The following is a 17,696-nucleotide window of genomic DNA, read 5'->3' as shown; positions in this document are numbered from 1 at the left end:
CCTTAACACCGCCTTCACTTTTAAAAATAGAAAATGACTCGTGGGTTGCTAAAGTAAGCTGTCATCGACACCGTTTGTAAGCAGTTTATCATAGGGCATCACTTTTTGGACAGAAAAATCTGAATGGTAAATTTCGGCCAAAATTTTTAAATTATGGCCAAAATTTGTTGACCAAAGCGGCAAGCTGTAATAGTTGCATAGCTAGGAATGTAATCTATTCAGGTTAGTAACTAAGTTCTAAAGGAGTCATCTGCTTTCCAACATTTTGGATTGGTCACTGTGAATAAAAACCCTTTTACACGGGCCAATTATCAATATTTAGTGTTCCTCGGGATGCACATACCCGATAATTGACCCATGTAAATGGGCCAGCAACTGGCCGAAGAACGAGCTGATTTGCTTGGCTCATTGTTATCGGTTGCACATCTCTTGGCTGACAACAGTGTATTTAAATGGACTCACGAAAGATAGAGCAATTGTTCTAATCGTTCAAGCAATGGTCGATCTTGCTGATAGTCGCTTGTTTGCGTCTGTACACGGCTGCATATTGTAATGTGTAAAGGACCCTTAGGGCCTTATTACAAGGGACGATTATCGTGCTATAAATCGTTATATCGTTCAAATTTAAACAATAATCGTTCTGTGTAATTGCAGGCAACGCTCGAAAAATCGTTCGTATGTCGTTGATTTAGATCTGAACCTAAAATTATCGTTAATCGTTCGCTGTAATTCCACGTTTGTTCACTCAAGTTCCGCATTTTTTTACTAATCGTTCAGTGTAATAGCACATTGTTCATTGTTTTCCTGAGATCAGAAGAAATAAACGATCGTAATAACAATCACAATAACGATCGTATCTAACGACCATCGTTCTGTGTAATATGGTGAACGATTTCAGGTTAACGATAAACAATCTCGTTTGCGATCGTTTATCATTAGTTGTTAATTGTTAAAAATTGCTCCGTGTAATAAGACCCTTAGCCATCCTGCAAAACTGTTCTAAACATAGCAGACCCTCCACTCCATTACCTGTGTCCTAAGAAGATATGTAGAGGAGTAGGCAGATGACCTCTTAGGACTCATATAATGACCTTTCCAAATCTCCAAATAGGTTGCATGGTTTAGATAGCTACTTCTGAATTAAGGGAACGAAGTATGGGCCCTTAATATGAGAAGTGGTTGCCCATTTTGAAAGTTGGATAACAGCTTTGAGAAATTTGACATTGCTAAAGCCAAACCTTGAGTATTGGTTACTTAATACTATAGATAGAACTTACCAATACCATAGGTGAAGATACTCATATGTACTTTACTGAAGTACCATAAACAATTATACTTTTAAAATTTTCCTTAGTTTAATACCTGGATTGATGGGTATGTGCGGCTATTTTCTGAACTGCGTTCACCAAGGATACTGCCCGCCGATCGCCCTTCACATTTGTACCGGAATCTCATTCCTCTCTGACGGGGCTGCTCGAATATTTCTATGTAGGGTTCACCTGAAACAAGTAGTCATCACAAGCAAGTAAATATATGGACTGTAAGGAATGATTTTCTATAATCTACTTATCAAGAATCTAACCAATGTCTCTGTCCTTATGTTACTATAGAAAAATATATTTATCTAAATATATAGATTCAAAATAAAAGTCTATAGAGTAGAAAGAGAATTCCCATTTATTATTATCATCATAAGTACATGGCATCATACTTACCCACATGTGGGTTGTGCATCATCATTGGATGACCTATGGGAGTAGAAAGAAGATATATTCAGAATGTGGCTTCAATTACAATATATGTTACTAAAACATGATGATGTTTTTGCATTTAACTTTTTCAATCTGCTTTTGCAAAGAAAAGATGGGGAATGGATAGAGAAACGGGTGCAATTGTGCGCAATCCGTTTTTCCATTGACTTCCATTATAAAAATGGATCAAAACGGATGCATTTTTCTTTAGCATAGACAAAAAAGTGGTTAACCCTGTTTTTGTGTGCACTAAAAAAACGCATGTGTTTTGATTGCTTTGTTTTTATAATGGAAGTCAATGGAAAAATGGATAAAACGGATTGCACACAATTGTATCCGTTCTTCTATCTGTTGTTGTTTTTTTTTTTTTTGCAAAAATGGTTGAAAAAAGGGGACTGCTAAAATGAAGTGAGAACCTGGCCTAAATCATATCACAGAGCTGAACCAGAATAAGAGGCAGTCTCCAGATATAGGATTGGTTATAGGGGGTCTGCCATATTGACAGATATACATCTGCTCTTCGGGCCAATGTCAGGGAATCATCTTGTATCTTGGAATCATTACGTTACATATCCAGTCCTGGTTAATTTCAATATTAATAATTTATAATATTGATAACTATTTTCCCCATATACTAAGAAGCCAGCTCCAACTCCATACTGTTTGGTCAGTGTCTGTTGGTCCCATTAATTCCCAGTTGGAGAATATAACGCTAAGATTCTTCATCTGCACAGATATAATATAATTTGTATTTTCCCATTCTTATCAATTCTAAGATAGGTCATAATATGAATATTATCTATAATATTGGCAGAACTAGAGGATAACTTGGTGCCAACAAACCACTGACTTAGCTAGGGTATTAAAATATAGGTTTAGGCGCAAGTCTTTACCCTAAAGAAAGTCCAAGTCTTTACCCTCAAAGAAAGAAAGTCCAAGGTTTTACCCTTGAAGAAAGAAAGTTCAAGGCTTTACCCTCGAAGAAAGAAAGCCCAAGTTTTTATCCTCAAAGACAGCCCAAGTCTTTACCCTTGAAGAAAGAAAGCCCAAGTTTTTACCCTCGAAGAAAGCCCAAGTCTTTACCCTAAAGAAAGAAAGCCCAAGTCTTTAACCTCGAAGAAAGAAAGCCCAAGTCTTTACCCTCGAAGAAAGCCCAAGTCTTTACTTGAAGAAAGTAAGCCCAAGTCTTTACCCTCCAAGAAAGCCCAAGTCTTTACCCTTGAAGAAAGAAAGCTCAAGTCTTAACCTTCAAAGAAAGCCCAAGTCTTTAACCTCAAAGAAGGCAAGCCCAAGTCTTTACCCTGGAAGAAAGAATGTCCAAGTCTTTACCCTCAAAGAAAGAAAGCCCAAGTCTTTACCCTCGAAGAAAAAAGGCCAAGTGTCATGAATGTGCCTGGGATGAACTCCGTGCGCCCCTCAGCTCATGCTGCACTGCTGAGATGGCGCTGATTTCAGTGTTTTGTATGTCTTAAGCAGTAACCTGAACCTTGTCTGAACACTGCTCTATTTCCTTCTGTGTGTTCAGCCACACCCGCTTTGCCTGAGATCCTGGCCACTCCGGAGTTTACTCTGATGCTGGTTAGCTAGTCTGACAGACTGTTCTCCCTGCCAGTCAGGTTGCTCTTGCCCCAGGTGTTCTGAGGAGATTAGGGGTCTGGTCCTATCAGCTCCTGCACTGGACCTCTGGTCTCCTATATAGTGTCTGCCAGCCTGCCTCTCACTGCCGGATATTGAGCTTGTCTCTGCCTGGTTCTGTGTTTGCTATTCTTGCTCTGTTTATTCTGACTCTGCTTTGTATTTCTGACCATTCCTGCTTGCCGCCTGCCCTGACCATATTGCCTGTTTATTGACCTCGCCTTTGGATTGTGATTTTGTACTTTTGCTGCCCGATTGTTGTGACCCGGACTGTCGACCATTCTTTATTGTGTTTTGTCTGTCTGTCTTGTCCTTGTGTCCCACCTAGCCAGTGCAGGGACTGACGCCCAGTTGCTCGCCGCCATCTTAGGGCGGATTGTGGCAAATAGGTAGAGGACAGTGGGCGAGGCTGAGCTTAGGGCTCACTGTGTTGTCTTGTCTTGCTGTCCGGTTCCTGACAGAATATCCGGCCCAATATATATATACTGCCCCCTCTGGTGCCATGGCTACTGTGGAAGATCTTGCTACCCGGGTGGAGGGGGTGTCAGGCCTGGTGGTCAAACTGGCAAACCAGATCACCCAGTTAATGGATTCTAACCTTATTGCTAAGATGGAGGCTTTGTCTTGCCTGGTTGAAGACCTAGCTAAACAGGTTCAAGTTTTGTCCGTCAACCAGAATAATGCTTTGGTAGTGCCCCCAGTGGTGGAAAGGCCTAGAAAACCGGTCATGTTGCTCCCTGATAGATTTTCTGGTGATATGGAAAAGTTTGAGTCCTTTAGGGGTGCTTGCATGTTGTTTTTTCGGATCAATCACTTCCCTTCTGAGCAGGAGAAGGTTGGTATTGTGGTCTCACTACTTCAGGGAGATCCTCAGGCTTGGGCTCTCAAAATTCCCCCTGAGGCAGAGGAATGGAATAGCTTGGAGAAATTCTTTTTGTCCCTGGGTACTATATATGCTCAACCTGATGACAGGGCATTGGCAGAGAATAACCTATTCTCTCTCCGTCAGGGTAAACGACCAGCAGAGGAATACTGTTCCGAGTTTAGAAAATTTAGTGTGGTGACTGCATGGTGTGAACCAGCTTTGAAGGCTTACTTTAAGCAAGGATTGGCAGAGGCCATTAAGGATGCCTGGGTAGGTCACCCAGATCCTCCAACCCTTAAAGAGACCATGGCCTTGGCCATTAGTATCGACCGCAGACTACGTGACAGGAAGAGGGCGAAAGCAAAATCTGACCTATTCAAATCTTCTTCTGTTCCTGCTGAAAAACCTTTCCTCCCTGTTGTCTCAGAGGAGGAACCTATGCAGCTGGGAGCATTGAATGTCAGGACCAGACAAGAATTCCGGAGAGACAATGGCCTGTGCTTTTACTGCGGGAACGGTGGTCACTACATCAGTCATTGCCCCATCCGTCCCCGGCGATCAGAACATCAGCGTCCAGATGACTACCAGGAAGGTCATCTGGGCGCACAGGTAACAATTGGTGAAATTGGAATAAATTGTTCCTCTGATAATCCTGCCATACCTGTGCCTGATGTAAATGAAAATTGTGGTGATGATAACTCTGTCTGTACCTCATCTGTCTATAACTCAGAGTCCTCCGCTGACAAGTGGGAGACTGATAGCGATATTGCTAGTGATATTCAAACCTGTGTGGTAAGAGGTCATTTTCCGTCTACTTCTGGTTTATTGAGTGAGGGTCCGGTGGCCCCTCATAAAAGGGGGGGTACTGTCATGAATGTGCCTGGGATGAACTCCGTGCGCCCCTCAGCTCATGCTGCACTGCTGAGATGGCGCTGATTTCAGTGTTTTGTATGTCTTAAGCAGTAACCTGAACCTTGTCTGAACACTGCTCTATTTCCTTCTGTGTGTTCAGCCACACCCGCTTTGCCTGAGATACTCCTGGCCACTCCGGAGTTTACTCTGATGCTGGTTAGCTAGTCTGACAGACTGTTCTCCCTGCCAGTCAGGTTGCTCTTGCCCCAGGTGTTCTGAGGAGATTAGGGGTCTGGTCCTATCAGCTCCTGCACTGGACCTCTGGTCTCCTATATAGTGTCTGCCAGCCTGCCTCTCACTGCCGGATATTGAGCTTGTCTCTGCCTGGTTCTGTGTTTGCTATTCTTGCTCTGTTTATTCTGACTCTGCTTTGTATTTCTGACCATTCCTGCTTGCTGCCTGCCCCTGACCATATTGCCTGTTTATTGACCTCGCCTTTGGATTGTGATTTTGTACTTTTGCTGCCCGATTGTTGTGACCCGGGCTGTCGACCATTCTTTATTGTGTTTTGTCTGTCTGTCTTGTCCTTGTGTCCCACCTAGCCAGTGCAGGGACTGACGCCCAGTTGCTCGCCGCCATCTTAGGGCGGATTGTGGCAAATAGGTAGAGGACAGTGGGCGAGGCTGAGCTTAGGGCTCACTGTGTTGTCTTGTCTTGCTGTCCGGTTCCTGACACCAAGGCTTTACCCTCACAGAAAGAAAGCCCAAGTCTTTACCCATAAAGAAAAAAAAGCTTGCATTTGGCTGACCATAAGGTTATTGGTGAATTAACCCAGAGCCATTTGTAAATGGGGTGGTCCCCTGCTGAACTTGTTGGCCTTGTTGTATTAGGGACACATTATACTGTGACTCTCTGGTGGGCCGGCCCGACCCTGTCTGTGGTTCTAAACAAAATGTATAATGAACTTAGTTCAGACCTTGTTGAAGTCCATCTACGTTTTCCCTCAAGCAGCCCTCAGGCGTTCTGTGACAGAGGTGAACTTGGAGACATGCCAGCCTATTCTCTTGTGTATTTCAGGGAATTAAGAAGAAAGAATGCAGTCTGACCGGCAGTGTCTCATTCTGCTAAGTCAGAGGCCACGTAGGTTTTATTAACTGTTTAAGTACAGGAAGTTATGAAGTGCAGTGCCAGTCTGAGTATACAATGTGTCCTACTTCAAATGGATCTACAGTCTAAGTCATATACACACTCAGCAACTATTAATCTATAAACACAATAAATCGTATATGGCCGGGCAGTGCCAATGCATTCTGCCCAGCAGCGACCACACTTATGTATTCTGCACCCACCAACACTATAATAAATACCATTATTTGGGTCAAATAATATTTTGCCAAATGTATTTTATCCATTAGACGTCAACCAATCTGTTACCGATAGTGAATAGTAAATGGGGGCCATTATTTTTTACCATAACTGATGTACAGTATACAGTACCATCCACATTGCTAGGGATGAAAGTCAAGTTTCAGGTCACATTATTTTATCATTATAATAAGCACAAAATAACGAATTCATTAGCATTATATTAGTTTGGACAATCCATTAAATACAGGACTATTCATATTTATCTGGTCAAAGTAATCATGGGCACAACCATGAAAGTCTCTCAATGTAGTTGTAGCTATGCATATGGTGTTCCTCACCACTACATATCTCTCATTTATTTCACCCCATCAAAGATTTTTTTTTTAATGTACAAATTGGATATTATGATGAAAATGCTTTTAAAGGGGTACTCCAGTGATAAACTGGTTTCAAAAAGTTATATAGATTTGTAACTTACTTACTATTTAAAAATCTTTAAAAAAAAAAAAAAAAGTCATTCTATACTTATCAGCTGCAGGAAGTGGTGTTTTCTCTCCAGTCTGACACAGTGCTCTCTGCTGACACCTCTGTCCATGTCAGGAACTGTCCAGAGCAGTAGTAAGTCCCCATAGAAAACCTTTACCTTAGCTCCTTTTCTCATTCCATTTGTGAAAACAGTTTTATCTGTTGTACTTTTGATGTACTCTTGTTGTACTTTTGTTTGCAAAAATTTATTGACAAAAATTCAATAAAATATATTCTGAAACAGAAAACCTTTCCTGCTCTGGACAGTTCCAGTAATAGACAGAGGTGGCAGCAGAGAGACTGTGTCAGACTAAAAAAGTATACACCAATTTCTGCAGGACATACAGCGGCTGATAACTACTAGTCTTCCAAGACTTGAGATTTTTAAATAGAAGTAAATTACAAGTCTATATAACTTTCTGACACCAGTTGATTTGAAGAAAAACAAAAAACAAAAAAAACACAACAACAAAAAACAACACTGGCATACCTCTTAACCAATACCCTAGTACAGGGGTATCAAACCTGCAGCTGTCCAGCAGATACAATACTACACTTCCCATCATGCCTTGACAAAGTAATCAACGTAAGCAAAATCTTTCCCCAAGAAACAACATATCTATCTTGCTCTATAACATGATGATGGTAGACTAAACAACATTTTTATGGTGATAGGAGAGGATGATCTCTATGCTGTTCTTCTTATGTGCCCATCAGATTTACAATGGGGTGCAGAATAAAGGGTGGTTGATGCATGATGTTCAGGTATTAGTACATGTATACTACCCTATACAAGGGTGAACCATGTTCTGAAATATCACTTTTTCCACTGTCAAGGTTGCAGTAGGTGTACAAATAACTAATAGAAAAAGAAAGGAAGGGAAAGGCTTCAGGAGGAAGTGTGAAGGAGGGAGAAAGCAAAAGTCACAGTTTACATCTTGGTTACATGAATCATTTGTGCATCAATGAAACTTCAGAAAATATAAGAGCGCCAAGTCAGTATATACACAACAAGGTAAAAAGTGTTCTTCACAGTCTTTACAAAACTGAAGATTTTAGTCCGAGCTGCACAAATCTCCTAGATTGCAGAGAGCATCATAACTAAGGCGAGGACTTAAAGGGGTTGTTCGCCAAAAAAAAGTTCTCTTTCTGGTGCCAGAGATTTGTAATTTACTTCTACAAAAAAAAAAATCTCAAATCCTCCAGTACTTGTCAGCTGCTGTATGCCCTGGGGTATTCTTTCCAGTCTGACACAGTGCTCTCTGCTGCCACCTCTGTCCATGACATGAACTGTCCAGAGCAGTAGCAAATCCCCATAGAAAACCTCTCCTGCTCTCCAGACTGGAAAGAAAACACCACTTTCTGAAAGACATCCAGCAATTTATAAGTACTGGATGACTTGAAATTTTTGAGTAGAAGTAAATTACAAATCTCTGGCAATTTCTGGTACCAGTTGATCTGAAAGAATTTTTTTTTCTTTTTGTGAAGTGCCGGGAGTAAGTTCGTACGTAGTGTGAACTGTGCAGCCGTACTTTGTATACTTTCCATTATACGCAAACTACGTAAGTTTCCGGCCGCTTATTCACGGAACGCGCTACGGACGGAAACTTACGTAGTGTGAACATAGCCTTAATGCGTTTGTGTTGAGTTACTACATTCACAACTTATATACTCTGATAACTATATCATGGGACCTCTCACATTTATATGGAACCCACTCTATAAATGTCTTATGAAACACAAATATGAAGCCAGAGAACACAGGGAGAACATGTAATCGTCATGTAGATAGTCAACAGTAATGGGACAGTAGGATCTGGGCAATATTGAAACCTATGGCCCATATGTTGGCAAGTGAGCTTTCATGGCAAAATTATAGTAATGGTCATTGTCTTGGCCTATCAGATTTGGATTATTCATAGTGTCAGTATACCAGTGGGAGACTGATACAGTACAATGGGGGAAATTTATCAAACATGGTGTAAAGTGAAGAACGTGCTCAGCAGAACACACAGAATTAATAGTATCTAACAAAATCCAGTTAAGTAAAGGAGAAACTGTTAGCCAGATGAGGTGTGGCTAGTCCACACGAAACAATCAAACGCTACCCACTGTATGTCCGTGTGTACATCCTCCCATTCATTTGATTACCGATTGATAACCCCCGCCAAACATATTTTTATTATTTAATTATTCATCGCCCCTCTGCTCTATTTGGAATATATATTATGGGGGACATTTATGAAACTGCTGTAAAGTAAAACTGGCTCAGTTGCCCCTAGCAACCAGATTTCACTTTTCTTTCCTCACAGACTTTTTGGAAAATGAAAGGTGGAATCTGATTGGTCGCTAGGGGCAACTGAGCCAATTCTACTTTACTCCTGTTTGATAAATCTCCCCCTATATATGCTATACTTTTAGAGCAGAGTGGTGGTTGGTAACCAAGACAACAGAATGTCAATATTGGGATGTAAAGGGTGGACATATCAGGAGAAAGGAGACAAGTTTAGTTAAGGTGGGAATACCCCAATAAATAATTTCTGTCACAACAAAAAGTGAGATTCATATAAATGTATTCCCTGCAATAAGAAAGAGGAAGCCTTCTTGCCAAGTGACTACCAGTCACATGCTAGAAAGCCAACAACAACACAATAGCGGCCATATGTTCACGTGGACTGGATGAGCTTCCAAGTAGCCTAATGGGGAACCCCCAGGATGAAAGGGAGTTTCTGCACATTTTGTAAACTGATTTTTCACTGAATATTTTAGCCGTTTGTATAGCTGTTGGCCTGTTATGTTAGAAGTTAGGGTTGATGGTAGACTTCTAAACGAGTAAAGGAGGAGACTTTTTCATGTAGGACCATGCTCTAATGTAGACTATCATTTACCATCTAACACAAGAAGCAAGAAATAAGGTTCTGTAAAAGTATCATTCAGAGTCATGATAAACTTCTGGAGCACTGGGAGCTATGGACACGACGTGGATCTAACTAATGCAGAACATTGGAGACCTTAGTAGACAGGCAGACAAGTTGTTGATCTCGTAGAGTCGGCACACAATGAAATTTTTTAAAATTATTCTTGGCTCAGAAACGTGGGACCAAAGGGGCAATGCGTCTCCTGTGGAGTGTTCCATAAAGACGTATGGAGACTCCAATTGCTAAGAAGGATATGTAAACAACCATCCATAGATGTCCGGCTGGGCTTATTAAATGCCCAGTCGTACTTGGATTAACCAAAGAAGTCTTTCTTTTGTTGAGATACAGAGTTGGCGGAATCCTGAGCACACAATTGTTAAAGAGATGGAGTCCACGAGCCTGTTGGTTAAGATATGGATATTTATTATACAATTTCAGACACTTCGAGGAATATTCTCCTCTTCCTCAGATCCAGATAAATCCCTAGTCTTGTTCTAAGGCTGCTTAAAGGAGATAAACATTGGCATTAAGGAAAGGGAAAGCGGGACGTTCTGAAGCCAATAGCACTTTACTCCATAGAAGCAACATAGACACCAACATGTTCCATACGCTGGATTTTCTTTTAGCCACAAATCCTGACTACCATACAGAAACCTCTAAATAAAACTATGGTTAGGTCTGGGCATAAGATAAAGCCAAATTGTGTAGGCCCAAGAATGGAGCAAAAAGGTTGGTGGCATTTAGGAAAGTGGTATTAAGAGGTTCACATGCTTATCCTATATGACATTTAAAATGTTTCAAATAAGCAGATAAAAACCACAAATAGTTCATATAAATCATATAAATTTGCCACAAGGTGTAGGCTGGCCACCCATGTACCAACATCTACCCACATATGTAATTGCCAGTCTAAGCAATGGCATGGGACCTACCAAGCTCTGTGCCTGACCTGACATTATGCAGCATTTAGATATAGAATTACCAAGTACCCAGAACATCCCCCACAGAGTCTTATAGTATAATAGTAAAATATGAAGAAGTATAAAGTGAAATAAACTGATATCTTCAATATAGGGCAGATAAAGGGTTTCTGGGAAATAAACATTATGTTATACACCGTTTTGACAATTAGATAATCAAAACTTTTAGGATTGTAAATTCACAATTTTTATTCTGGTAAAACATGATAATGCTCAGAATTGTCATCACCTAGACATATCTATCTGTTACCCAATCACTCTATTCCTACATTTAGTCACCACCATCAATGAATTTTTTTGATTTCGCATTCAAAGCAAAGAGATGAAAATAGTTTAAAAATTCTAGTGACATAATACAAAGTAACGTGAATACAAACTTCAAAGCAAACAAAGGGAAATGTTATTGACTTATAGTGCAGCATGACGCCCCCTCTATAACTGACAACACATCTCTCACTGGAGGACATTTCCCAGACAGCACAAATATAACCTACGTGATCTAATATACATTAGAGGAAAAGTGGGTGAACCAAGCTATGATCTAATGTGTATGGGAACCACCTGATCCAAGTCTATGGAGTTTACTATGCCCAAACCTTACTTTCTGAAGGAGAAAAGTCAGTGGCGTAGCTACAATGGAGGCAGACCAAAAGAGCACCAACAACATGCAACTATCTCCCCGACTGCAGCGCAGGGGTCCACTATTCCCGGGCGCTTCCATGGATACATTTATCTGGATCACACACTTATCTCCTATCCTGCGGATAACACACTTATCTCCTATCCTATAGGACAACCCTTTCTATGCAGTGAAGGAGATCTTCCCAGGTGCAGAGGGTCTTGTATCCAGGCACAAGGCTTGAGACAATGCAAGGTTTTCTAATCTGGCAAGTGGTAGGAAAACCTGATAGATAAGTTCAATGCAGTGGTAAACATGCAATAAACAAGCTTTAATAATATCAATCCAAACACCATACTTCGCATACAACAAGTCTATGCAGGGGCGTAACACGAAATGGCCTGGCCTAAAGCAAACTTTTGATTGCCCCCCCCAACTGACCACAATAACTGTATAAATGCAAGCGGTGGTCAGGAGTGCTTGCAGTTAAAGGGACATCTGAAGAACCCCAGAGACCCGCTCAGCCACCGAATGCTGCAAATAATGACAGCTCAGGGGTCCAGTGTATTTCAGGAGCGGCCAAGCGAGCCACTGGGCCCCCTGACGCAGCAGTAGTTATGCCCCTAAGTCTATTTCACTTTATCAAAGCAAATAATCTGGGAATCAGACCTCAGGGGCCCTCACTGCTGGGAACAAGGACCCTTTGGATGGCCACTCTCATAGTCATTTTGGAAATAACTAACACATGGCCCCATAACATTGAAAAGTGGTTTTGTAGAATATTTACAACCCCTTCTAGTGATAGGCAACTTATATACTCTCTCTCTCTCTCTCTATATATATATATATATGCATATCATTCTTAGCTACTTTCTATCAGATTTTTGTTTTTGATGTAGCAACAAGAGATGAGTGCACTTACAGTAATAACAAAGCAAATTGCTTCATTATCTCTGCAATCCGCTCATCAGCCGGCTGCCATTTAACCCACTGCCACTGGGAAGAGCCTCGCTTTGTTAGTACTGTAAATTCACTCATCTCTAGTAGCAACCATTTAGTATATACTGAAAAGAAACAATCACAGTTTTACTACTACGACTGGCAAACCCACAACAGCAAGAGCGCAGGTATTTATATTACTACAGCCAAGTCTAAGGGAAAGTTTTAAAGTGCCGTAATGAGAAATGACGGCCTTGTCTCTTATCCATTTACCTATTTAATAACTTTTGCATAAGGTCACACATTTGGAATGAGAGGTGTGTACAGTGAAATACCTTCCTCCTAAGTCGTGTGATGTATTAAAGCAAGGTTATCAAACTCTCGACCCTCCAGTTTTTGCAAAACTACATTTCCCATCATGCCTGGACTGCCAAAGCTTTAGTTTTGGGTGTCCAGGCATGATGGGAATTGTAGTTTTGCAACAGCTGGATCCGTGAGTCTTAAAGCAACACTCTCCGGAGCATAGAGGCATGATGGGAATCGTAGTTTTGCAACAGCTGGAGGTCTGAGAGTTTGACTCCTTTTTCCTTATGGTATGTAAAAAGAATGATATGTGACTGTATTATGAACCTATAGGCACTCTAGGGGGGAGATTTATCTAACATGGTGTAAAGTGAAACTGGCTCAGTTGCCCCTAGCAACCAATCAGATTCCATCTTTCATTCCTCACAGACTCTTTTGAAAATGAAAGGTGGAATCTGATTGGTTGCTAGGGGCAACTGAGCCAGTTTTACTTTAAACCATGTTTGATAAATCTCCCCCTCCATGTGCAATAATTCAGCACATAGCTGGCTTTGGGCACAGTATTCAATAAGCATATTATGACCTTATTCTAGGATATCCCAGGCGTGCTCACACCCATGTACTGTTGTTGAACCTTCCCCTAAAGCAACAGGAAGCTAGTTACAACGTGTTACTACTCTTTCGGTATATTACTGCAACATACATAAATCACAAAGAAAAAGTCTTGAAGTTCTAGTAAAAATATAAGATGGCAACAATGCTGCCACAGCACTGCAAAGCTTCCTGTGCAGCCCTAAGTCTACCCTCCCTGAACCGCACGCTAGCTATTCACTAAGCACGCCCTTCCATGCCGAACATTGATTTCCTGGTTCATGTACAAACACAAAAGTTTTTTCTGCATCTTTCAACAATTCATTCTTCATACTAAGCCTTATTTCTCCTGTCTTGTTATTCTGAACCTTTATCTGCGTTAATCACTTGCATAGTAGTATATTTTAGCTGCAAGGCATGGCCTTAACCCCTTAAGGTCAAAGCCAATTTTCGTTTTTGCACTTTTGCTTTTTTCACTTTATGTTTAAAAGTCCATAGCGCTTGCATTTTTTCACCTAGAGACGTATATGAGCGCTTATTTTTTGCGAAACCAATTGTACTTTGCAATGACAGGCATTATTTTTCCATAACGTGCTGCGAAACCGGAAAAAAATCATTTGCGCTGTCAAATTGAAAAAAAAAAAGGAATTTGTTTTGATTTCGGGGAGTTTTGCATTTACGCCGTTCGCCCTATGGTAAAACTGACTTGTTCTGCATGTTCCTCAAGTCGTTACGATTACAACGATATATAACATGTATAACTTTTATATTATCTGATGGCTTGTAAAAAATTCAAACCATTGTTAACAAATATATGTTCCTTAAAATCGATCTATTCCCATGCTTATAACGCTTTTATCCTTTGGTCTATGGGGCTGTTTGAGGTGTTATTTTTTGCGCCATGATGCGTTCTTTCTATCGGTACCTTGATTGCGCATATACAACTTTTTGATCACTTTTTATTCCATTTTTTCTGGATTTGATGCAACCAAAAATGCACAATTTTGCACTTTGGAATTATTTTGCGCTGACGCCGTTTACCGTGCGAGATCAGGAATGGGATTAATTAATAGTTCTGGCGATTACGCGCGCGGCGATACTAAATATGTTTATTTGTTTATTTATATTCATAAAATGGGAAAAGGGGCTGATTTGGACTTTTAATGGGGGAGGGGATTTTTTTATTAATAAAAAAACATTTTTACTTTTATTTTTACTTTAACTAGAAGCCCCCCTGGGGGACTTGTATATAGACAGCACTGATTTCTCATAGAGATCAATGCTGTGTATATTCACAGCAAAGATCCATCAGATCGGTGATAGATTGCTATGGCCTGCTGCAGGCCATAGCAATCTATTGCCGTGCCAGGATCAGCGTCATTCCGATGCTGAGGCCCGGCATGGGCAGAAGAACGGATCTCCCCCCCGAAATCGCATCGCGGGGAGGAGATCCGTCCCACTAGACACCAGGGACATGTGGATCAAAGCCGCTAAGTGCAGCTGTCAGGTTTGACAGCTGCACTTAGAGGCTTAATTAGCCGGCACAGCAACGGGACCCGCGCCGGCTAATAGAGGCGCTCCCCGGCTGCACATGTCAGATACGTCATGGGTCGCTAAGGGGTTAAAGGGGTGATTCAGCGCTACAAAAACATGGCTACTTTCTTCCAAAGACAACACCACTCTTGTCTCCAGTTTGGCTGCAGGTTTTACAACTTAGTTCCATTGAAGTGAATGGAGCTTAATTGCAAACCACACTAGAATTGGAGACAAGAGTGGTGCTGTCTTTGAAAGAAAGTGGCCATGTTTTTGTAGCGTTGGATAATCCCTTAAATGTTGCCTATGCCTTCCAGCCTCAAATAGATCTTGCTTGACTAAATTTAGTGTGGTTCAGTTGACCCATTATCAGCTGCCTATGTTGGACATATATGTTTCTAGGCCTCCCAACATACAATATATCTCAAACACAGTGGTGTCAAACTTGTGCCCCCCCTGCTGTTACAAAACTACAATTCCCATCATGCCTGGATAGCCAAAGCTTTAGAATACGTACACTGGTTAGCACACACATTAGACCTCCATCTGCCAAAAGAGCATTATGGACATGTTTAGCATGGATGTTGTGAGTACATCCTAAACAATGAATTAAAAACCTAATGTGAACAGTCCCTTATGGCAGGTGCCAGGAGTAAGCAGCCAGACCCATAAAATCAAATCATACACTATATACTTGTGATAATATCATATACACTGATGTAACTATATTTAAACAAACCAGGAAGTAGCAGACTTACCTGGCAAAATTCCCCTGGCTAATCTCTGCATAGCACATAGCTCAGAAGGGAACATCAAAGCACCAACAGGAGCAGTCATCATCCCTTCATGTATTATTAGATCTATTATAAAGAAGTTACGTTTCTATGGCTTACTATATATATTATATTTTATTGGATATTTGAATGCAGTGTGGGACTGGAGTATCTGGGGCCCACCAGAGGAAATGATTCCGGGGGCCCACCAATGAAGAACCAGTGAGAAACGACATGTCAGTCAGTGTTAGTGCAGGTTATAAAGCTGGGGGTCCACTATAGGATCCTACGGTCCTCTGGTGGGCCAGTCCGACACTGTTTGAATAAGCAACTTCTCATTGTGATATCTAGGTCTTTCTATATAGTCATGAAGACCCAATCTGGAGCACTTGGCCTGTTTATCTATGACATGGTCTGCCATTCATTGTTACAGACAGTATTTAATTTACTACATTATATAGTATTAGCTAGATCATCAGAGGATCATTGAAGGACCCGTGGTCATTGAAAAAAGTGGTTGTGCTCAAGAGACAACCCCTTAAATTTTATTTGTATAGCGCCAACAGATTCCGCAGCGCTTTTTTAAATTCTGATCCAAAGATGGCTTTGTTTCGCGATATAAGAGCACAGAATACAAGGCAATAAAAAATAATGAAGAAAACTAGAGAGAATTGAAGGTATAAGAATTAAGAAAACACACATGGGGGGAGATTTATCAACCATGGTGTAAAGTGAAACTGGCTTAGTTGCCCCTAGCAACCAATCAGATTCCACCTTTCATTTTCTAAAGAGTCTTTGAGGAATGAAAGGTGGAATCTGATTGGTTGCTAGGGGCAACTGAGCCAGTTTCACTTTACACCATGTTTGATAAATCTCCCCCATGGTTTACCCCTTATAGCTGGAGCAGATTTTGGCCCTCCGGACAGAGACAATTTTTTCACCCATGTCACGTCATTACTTTTTCTTATACATTTTACTTTCTTTTTTTTTTCAAGTAGAATTTACACCTATAACTTTAACTCTATGTACTATTTGCATAGTAGTTTCCCCATATTAAGTGGATGACTATAATGTACAGGTTATCATAATTTTACTGATGCTATATACCTAATAAATTTTATACTTTTTAATAATTTTTATATAATGTTATGTGTGATTTTTTGTTAATTTATACAACCTTGCATTCCATCTAGTGACACACAGAGTCCTACATACAGTAACACAGAGTAAATTTCAGCTCTGCTACATCTATACATGAAATAGTTCTCTGCCCCCTAGTGTTCATAACTTTCAAAGTGACTCCGAAAAAGCCTTAGCATTACACTGCAGCTTTTTGTTTCTAACTATGGAGTTAAAGCTGTAAAGCAGGGACGGGGAACCTTCGGCCCTCCAGCTGTTGCAAAACTACAATTCTCATCATGCCTGGACAGCCAAAGGGATAGCTTTGGCTGTCCAGGCATGATGGGAATTGTAGTTTTGCAACAGCTGGAGGGTCGAAGGTTCCCCGTCCCTGCTGTAAAGCAATACAATGAGTTATAAGCAATTGTCTGGGCTGTAGCTGTCACTCTGTAGCTGCCAATGGTTAAAATAGATCTTGTAGCACTCTGTAAAATCACAGGTGTAGCAGAGCTAGATTTGTCACCGTAATAATCACATTACCTCAGATACAGGTGTGTCACCTGCTAAGCAGGTAAACACTGCCCCAAATAAAATATTCCCCCTCGCCTTCATCTGTGTGAGAGTTAAACACCGGACAACCCTCTGACAATATCATCCATGACTTTCTCATCTATCCTATTATTTGCCTAAGAAAAGCGACTTTATAAAATGACCATGACAGCGATACTGATCCTGATCACAGGAATGTCCAGCCTGATTCACAGTCCCTACAATATGGAGAAGTGGCTGGTTCCTTTCTCGTGACACATACCGAGAACAAAGAACTTCTCCTTTTTTTCTGAGTTTTGGTGAATTCATTTTTTAGCTTCTCTCAAACCGAAAAGGTTTACAGGCTACGGTTATAATAAAATCATTTGAGATACAG

The 17,696-nt window shown here is 40.9% G+C and overlaps 1 protein-coding gene across 1 annotated transcript in view; it reads right to left on the bottom strand.

The window, feature by feature from the left end:
- Positions 1 to 17,696, bottom strand: part of REL (REL proto-oncogene, NF-kB subunit) — a 42,667-nt gene that overhangs the window by 24,262 nt on the left and 709 nt on the right. The window contains exons 2-3 of the mRNA XM_069954139.1: positions 1,716 to 1,748; positions 1,363 to 1,499 (exon numbers count right to left, since the gene is read on the bottom strand). Coding sequence (XP_069810240.1) covers positions 1,363 to 1,499; positions 1,716 to 1,748 — 170 coding nt within the window. The remainder of the gene's footprint in view (positions 1 to 1,362; positions 1,500 to 1,715; positions 1,749 to 17,696) is intronic.

This window comes from Dendropsophus ebraccatus, chromosome 15 (genome assembly GCF_027789765.1).
Source record: "Dendropsophus ebraccatus isolate aDenEbr1 chromosome 15, aDenEbr1.pat, whole genome shotgun sequence".
NCBI classification, from domain to species: Eukaryota; Metazoa; Chordata; class Amphibia; order Anura; family Hylidae; genus Dendropsophus; species Dendropsophus ebraccatus.
This window is presented reverse-complemented; position numbering and strand designations above follow the sequence as displayed.